This window comes from Vombatus ursinus, unplaced genomic scaffold (assembly GCF_900497805.2).
Source record: "Vombatus ursinus unplaced genomic scaffold, bare-nosed wombat genome assembly UNPS02014768.1, whole genome shotgun sequence".
NCBI lineage: Eukaryota > Metazoa > Chordata > Mammalia > Diprotodontia > Vombatidae > Vombatus > Vombatus ursinus.
In genome coordinates, this window is record NW_020954546.1 from 33,846,964 (window position 1) to 33,854,842 (window position 7,879).

At 42.0% G+C, this 7,879-nt stretch overlaps 1 protein-coding gene across 1 annotated transcript in view; it reads left to right on the forward strand.

Moving 5' to 3' along the window:
• The first annotated feature begins 2,553 nt into the window (after positions 1-2,553).
• Positions 2,554-7,879, forward strand: part of LOC114043311 (cornulin-like) — a 6,534-nt gene continuing 1,208 nt past the window's right edge. The window contains exons 1-3 of the mRNA XM_027862388.1: positions 2,554-2,596; positions 5,107-5,257; positions 7,335-7,872. Of these exons, the coding sequence (XP_027718189.1) occupies positions 5,120-5,257; positions 7,335-7,872 (676 nt within the window). The 5' untranslated portion in view covers positions 2,554-2,596; positions 5,107-5,119. The remainder of the gene's footprint in view (positions 2,597-5,106; positions 5,258-7,334; positions 7,873-7,879) is intronic.

Consider the following 7,879-nt stretch of genomic DNA (forward strand, 5'->3'; position numbering starts at 1 on the left):
CCATAAGTCCTATCAATTACAGAGCGATTGCCTATCTACATTCCTAATTGAAAATCAATATACCAGGACAATCGCAGCTCAATTTTATTAAAAACTCTTAAAGAATCATATCAATCAGTTTGTATTTTCTCCTCTTTCTTCCATGTGTACATGTCATTTGTTACCTTCAATTAGGCTACAAACACCAAGAGCAAAGCCACTTCTTAGAGGTATTCTTTCTTTCTTTCTCTCTTTTTCTTTCTTTCTTTCTTTCTTTCTTTCTTTCTTTCTTTCTTTCTTTCTTCATCCCTCACAATGCCATGAATAGTACTTGACTCATAGCAAGCATCTGGTAAATACTTTGTTTTTAATACAATTGCATATAGGTCAGGTAGTGACCCTGTTAGTGGTACCAGCCTGGCATAGAGACTAGAGTTCTGGGCAAAAGGTTAAAGAAAAACTTGAATTCCTTTGCTGCCCCTTAACTAGCTGTGTGACCCTGGGCAAGTCATTGGTCCTCTCTGAACCTCAAGCATACATTTTCCAAGTTATAGACAAGTTGCAATCTACATTGAGGCAGAGAGTTTCCACAATGGTAGTTCTTGAAGTGGATAAAATCATAGATTCTCTGTTTACTTACAGGAACTCATGAGTTTGGGATGATTTGGGGAGCAAGGATGAATGTGTTTCTGTGACATGTCTAAATTCACCACAAGGATTGAATGCTAGATTCCTAGATACTGGGATGGTTGAACCAACATGACTTATGTAAGAATTCCCTCTAAAACACTTGCTATCATAACCTAAGAACAGACCTTAGGATTTCTGTTTTATTTTCTTAGTCTCTCCATGGCCTTTCCATACCTGTAGGCCTCTATTTGCCCAAGGGTGCAGTTAACGGTGGTAAATCCTCTGATGTATTGGTTATTGTGACCTATGATTAGAAAATGTCACCTTGGGAGACCATACACTTACTATTGCTTTTGCCTTGTTGATTGCCCTTCTAGGGAATTGCCTTTAGCATCAATAATGTTCTTTTTTGAATATGGAGGCAATCCTTTGTCCTTTCAGCATGGATGTGATTTTTATAAACACCTTTGTGTGAGTAGGGATGGTTCCGTGCTGTCTTTGTACCCCCGGAGCCTAGAAGAGTACCTGGTGCATAGTAGGCACATAGTAAATACTTGTTGAGATGAAGTCATTCAGAGCCAAATCTAGAAGAAGGGTCACCAAGATGTGGAGGAAAGGTTACTGGACCAGGAGTCAGGAAATCTGTTCTAGTCTCAGCTTTGTTACTGTCCATCTGCATAAGCTTGGGCACACGATTGTGTCTCAGTTTTCTCTTAGTAACGTGAGAGAGTTAGATTAATTTACCTGTAGCTCCTTTCCAACTTTAAAAATCTATAAATAAAAAAAGTGGAGGGTTGGTTAACAAGCTAGATAACTGAATGGGGATTCAGGAAGCTTAAAATATTCATCCAAATCTAATGAGATCCAACTTGATTGACAGAAATGTAAAGTCTTACACTTGGGTTCAAAAACTCAGCTCCATGAGTATAACATGGGGAAGTGTGTCTAGACAGCAGTCTGTTTTCCTTAGAATTTTAGTCAGGTGTGTACTGGGGCCAGATCATATTGGCTCTGTGAGAGTCGATTGTTAAATTTTCAGCATGAGCACTTGCAGCTCAGAAATTGGCAAATGTTACAGATCGGGACTTAATGGAATATTCTGTTAATTGTCTAGACGTGTTTTTCTAAGAGCTGGTTGTTAAACATTTACCAGAATACCACTGGTTTTTAATGAACTGTGGTTCCCTTTAGGATGTTGACATGCCAAAGAGAGGCCCGAGGAAGACAACTAAAGGATGAAAGGCCTGAAATTCATGCCATGTAAGGATTGGTTGAAGGAGCTGATGATGTTTAGCATAGAGAGGAGAAGGGGTGTTGTTGTATGCTAGCTGTATTCAATCACTTGAAGGGCTGTGACATCAGAAAGGGAACGACAGATCTATTCTGCTTGGCCTCAGAGGATCCAACTAAGAGCAGTGGGTAAAAGCTGTTGAAAAACAGGTTTCAGCTTGATGCCAGAAAAACAAACAAAACAGCTTCCGGCAGTGGCAAATCCAAAGGAAGGATTCTTAAAATGTTTTGAGAAATGACATCTTTAATTTCAAATAAATTTCTAGTAACCACTTAGAAGATGATAATTTTGGGGATGTTTAGAAGAATCTCTCATTCCTTTCTCATTACATCATGTACTGAGGAATCTTAACCCCAGTCTGACCTTGGTGTGGTCTGAGCCACGACGAATCCAGCTTGGCTTTCTCAGAAGCAGGTTCCTCATCCCTACAGAGAAGAGGGGGAACTAGAAGAGAACCCCCAACCTGGCAGGCCAGACTTGCTAATAGAGCCTCCCATCCACTAATGACCAGGATGATCCAAGGTGGAAGGTGGGGCTGGGCTTGGCCTGAGATGAATCAGGCTATCCTATAGGGCGGGTGTCTCCTGCCTAAGACACAGGCACAATTAAAACCCCTATAAAAGTTCCTCATCTCACTTCAACCAAGACTCCACACACTGCTTTCCAGCCAATTGCCTCATCCCATCTGTGTGTTAGGTAAGTCTTCTCTTGAGGAACCTACTCTCACTACAAATGTCAGCACATTGTGCTTGTAAAACCAGGGCTGTCATTTGCAGAAATGGACCCGTAGGCCAATGCTGGCTTCAAGGCGGTATGTTTTGCCTTTGATTAGGCTGAGGATGAGGTGGGATGAGGAAGTATATAGGAATGATGCTCCTGAAGCAATCTGGCTTACTCTGCCTTTCCTGGGGCTTTGAGTTCAGAGGGTAACACTGATTACTTAGGGAGGTTGATAACTTATCCGGAGACCATTTGAGCCACATTGTCAGAATTGGCCCAGCTAAATCTCTTTTTCTTATTGGTCCCCTGAAATCTTTAGAATCTGCCAGAACTTCAGATATCCATGGATTTTTAGAACTGCATGTGACCTTAGAGGTCACCAAGGCCAAACCTTCTTGCCACACCATTTTACACATAAAGAATCTATGAATTGAGGTCACTTTATGAGGGAGCTACCATCCTCTCAAGCTATGGCAGGGAGTGGCAGCCCTCCCAGGAAGAATGGGGCTCAAATAGCTGTTGGGAAATGAGTTTGGGAATTTATTCCAAGGGGTTTGAGCTTTTAGCATATAATGAATCTTCTAAAGATGCAGGGTTTTTTTTGATGATTTTCCTGTCAGTCAATCTTTATAAGCCTATGTTAAGATTGTAAAGAGACTCAAGCTAAGAAGGTGAATGCTTGTCCCCACCAGAACAAACAACCTGATTTGTTCACTGTTTCTACTAAAAAGAAAATGTCCAAGAATAGCTTTGGTGTTAGGGGAGACCTAGGAGTTTCTGTTTAATTTAGCAGGCAGGTTTCCTAAATGAGCTTTCTAGCATGTTTCTTTTTCTCCCTTTCCTTCCTTACCTCTCTCTCTCCTTCCCTCCTTCTCTCTCTGTCTCTGTCTTTCTATTTCTCTCCTCTCTCCCTCTCTCTTTCTATCTCTCTCTCTCCCCCTCCCTCTCTCTCCTTCCCTCTTTCTTTCTCTTTGTCTCTTTCTTTTCTCTCCTCTTTCTCTTTCTCTGTCTCCTTTGTCTTTCTATTTCTGTCTCTCACACATACAGAGAGAGAGAGAGAGAGAGAACTTCCAACTTCTCCTGCAGCTTCAATCTGTAATCCTATGATTCCATTTTTCATCTTTCTATCTCACTGATCCACTTTCTCTACCATCAAAATTTCTTGCTTTCTTTTTTATCCTCTCACTTTAGCTTTTCCTTAAGGCCTTCCCCTTTAAGCCCCAAGACTCCAACCTTATGTCTTCCAATTGCTCTAGGATAGTAGCTGTTACCTAGTCATTACCCCAATCCTATTTCTTCCTGTCTTAATAAAACCCAAGTTCAATTCCATAAAGTGTTCTTCGCCTCTCTCCTGGCTGCACATACCACAATCTCTCTCCTCACCTAGCTATACCTTTCTTCCCAGACTCCTGGCTATTGATATAGCCTTCACCTTCCCAACCTAAGTCCCTTTCATCATAGGTTATCAGGACACTAGAGAGATGTCAGAGTTAGATCTCTGAGTTTGTTGAACCAAAACTGCACTTCTGCAAAATTCCAACGAAGGTGTTTGAAGGTCTTTGATCATATGCTTGTTTGTGAATGAATTGGGGGTGGCTTTTGCTGCCTCTGGGATATTGCTGCCATCTAATGCATGGCTATAGAGATTCCTAGGCACTGTATTATGGGAAGAAAGCCAGTAAGATCCCTCCTAGGGAACTCCTTCTCTGAAGCATTCCCCTGGATGCACCATATCCTGAACTTTTTTTTTTGCCTTTGGATTTAAGAAACCTTGCATTCATATTTTATATATAAGGGAAGTATTCATTGAATCAGATTTGGAAGAGACCTCAGAGTTAGTTCATCTAGTCATCATCACCATCAAATGGCCATGAAGCCTCCACTTGAAGATGTCTATTAATGTAGAACCCATTGACTACCAAAGCAACCCATTCTATTTGTTATTGTACAGTAGTTCAGTTGTGTCCAACTTTTCATGACCCTGTGAACCATACTGTCCATGGGATTTTCTTACAAAGACACTGGAGTGGTTTGCCATTTCTTTCTCCAGTGGATTAAGATAAACAGAAGTCAAATGATTTGCCCAGGGTCACACAGCTAGTAAAATGAGGCCAGAGTTGAATTCAGGAAGATGAGTCTTCCCGACTCTGGCCCAGTGCTCTATCCACTGAACCAGACATCTCTAATCACTAAGAAGTTTCTTCTTACATTGTTCTGGAATCTGTTTCTTCCCCACTTCAACTCATTGTAATTTCACATCTACAAGTTAGAATGACTATCTGCCTACTACAGTTAGAATAGGGATTGTTTCATTCTTTGCATCTGTATCTCAAACACCTAACATAGTAGGTCAGGACCCATAGAGTACATTTAATAAATGCTTGTTGGTTGATTAATACAACAGAGAAGAATTAAGAGCAAAAGTTCTGCCTGAGATTGCTGGTCAGTCATTTAATTGGGGATTGTGGGATGTTGTCTTTCCTTAGCCTGAACTTGAAGATGCCTCAGTTGCTGGGAAACATCGATGGGATCATCCAGGCCTTCAGCCGCTATGCCAGGACTGAGGGTGATTGTACCACACTGACCCGTGGGGAGCTCAAAAAGCTCCTGGAGCAGGAGCTCACAGATGTCATTGTGGTAAGAAATGATGAGCCAGGTGGGAAAGGAGCACTGTTGGACAAGGGACTCGTATATACTTTGAGACTTGCTTTGCTCCAGGGATTTATGAAGGGAGCAGCTGAATTAACTGTAGCCACACAAGCAAAAGAGGAAAAAGGATGAAGAAGAGGAAGGGGAGGAGGGGAGGAACCCGGGGGTGGGGAAATACTTTCCATTTTAGTCTCCACCATCCCAATTTTATCTTTCTCCCAATTCTGGTGCCAAGTAAAAGAAATATGAATTACAGCAGACTCATAGCACATTATGGATATGGTGGGGGGCCTGGAAATCTATTTTCTCATGGTTTTTAAAATATTAGATTCATTCAAAAATTGCACATTTACATCTATGATGTGAATAGGAAAATGTCTTCCATTTTCAAACCAAATCACAAAAGGCCTAGTGAGCTGCACTTAGTGGGCTAGCCATGAAGTGCTTAGCACAGTGCCCTCTATATAGAAGGTGCTCTCAAAATATCTGTTTAATGATTGAATTCTGAGGCTCAGCACAGAACCTGGCACAGAGTAGGCATTTCATAAATGTTGATTGATTGATTGGTGACATGGAGGTAACTCTAGGTTCTCAAAGTCTGTTCTAGTGGAGGCATGAGTCCTTGCAAGATGTGTCCTCCAATCCCTTTCCTCCACCCCCAAGCTAGAGAAGCTCCAAGTATAGGACAACAATGGCAATTTTGTGACTATTGTTCAAGTTTTCTTTAGCTAAGGTCAGCAGGGCTCCAGATAAGATTGGCTCCAACACCTGCCTGGCAAGTGGAAGAGGGTTGTTGGTGGAGGAAGTTTTCAACCAATGAAATCACTGATAATTGTTCTGATACCTGGTCAGTGGGAAACCAGAATTTGAAGGCTAGCAGGTGAGCCATTTCCTGTTAGAACTGCACCAGGCTGAGCAAGGGAAGGCTCCTGGGGAAAATCTCTTACTGTCAAAGCCATACCAAAGGCTCCAGCATGATTTTTCCCCTTAGTTTTCCTTTTGCTTTTGACCTAGAATTAACTCCATAAAAGAAATGCCTTGTGCTGAGATTGTTTGGAGTTTAAACTCAGCAGTGATCTTGTTTTATGGTTAGCATTCTACAATCTGCCTGTTCTACTTGGCACCCACCTTGTATCAGGAAAGACATCTGTGGACTGTGAAGGACAGGCACCCCTCCCAAGTGGCCATGCTTCCATTTTCTTTTTAATTGGGTGTTTCCATTTATGGCTCTGACCTTACAGAAGGTGCTTTCAGTTAACCCAGAAAGAAATGATATATTCAAAAAACTGAAAGAATCATAATCAGTCAGTTGTACCAATATATTCCTTGTTATTGAGGTTTAGGGGTCAAAAAAGATAGCACCAAGGCTGGATTTAAAGTGGAATTTGTTGAATCATTTTCAGTCTAACTGTAAACTGGGGGTTTTCTTGGCAAAGATACTGGAATAGTTTACCACATTATTCTCCAGCTCATTTTATAAATGAGGCACCTTGGCAAATAGGTTAAGTGATTTGCCCAGGGTCTCACAGCTACTAAGTGTCTGAGGCTGGACTTGAACTCATGGAGATGAGTCTTACTGACTTTAAGCCCAGTGCTGTATCGGCTGCACCACCTAGCTGCCCAAAGTCAGAGGACCTTGGTTCAAATTCCAGCTTAGTTATTTCTACCAGTGTAATGTGAAATGAGTCACCAATGAGACCTATTTCCTCATTTGTAAAATGAGGGAGCTGGTCTAGTACAACAGTTCTCAATCTTTTTGCATATCAGGGTCCCCTTTGGTACAGTCTGGTGAAACCTATGGACCTCTTCTCAGAATCATGTTTTAAAATACACAAAATAAAATATAGAAGAGTAAAAGGAAATCAATTATATTGAAATACAGTTTTTAATATGCTAAAAAAAAAAGCAACTTCATCCACTCCAGGTAAGGAACCCCTGGTCTAGATGTTATCTTATAGCTCTAAATCTATACCTTGTGAATAAAGATGAGGGGCAGAGTGGACCCTAAGTCACATCCTCACTAGGAGGGCCATGGAGGCTTGATATAGATTGATCTTCTTTTCAGAAACCTCATGATCCTGCTACAGTGGACCAAGTCTTTCGCCTACTGGATGAAGATTCCAAAGGGACCGTGGATTTTAAGGAGTTCCTTGTGTTAGTGTTTAAAGTGGCACAAGCTTGCTACAAGACACTGAATGAGAGTCCTGAAGGAGCTTGTGGAAGTCAAGAGCCAGGAAGTCAGCATCCGGGAAGCACCCAGGGGATGAGAGGTGATCCGAGCAGTCACACTGGAACAGGAAGAGTTGAGAGAGAACAAAACCATAATAGGCATGGAGGAGAAGAGCAGACATTCTCAGAACAAAATAGCAACAACCTGACCACAGGGACTCAGACTCAGGGACAAGACTTCACTTCTACTCAAGTGTGTGACCAGGATAGGCAGCCTGAAACTGAGAGACACGAGAGAGGGAGCCAACAGACTGGAGACAAAACTGATGGGCAGAGACAGACTCAGACAGGCACCACTCAGACCAGAGAGGAAGGCAGAACCCATCAGGCAGGGGAGACCATTACTGGAGGTCAGTCTCAGATTCACACTGGAACCACTCA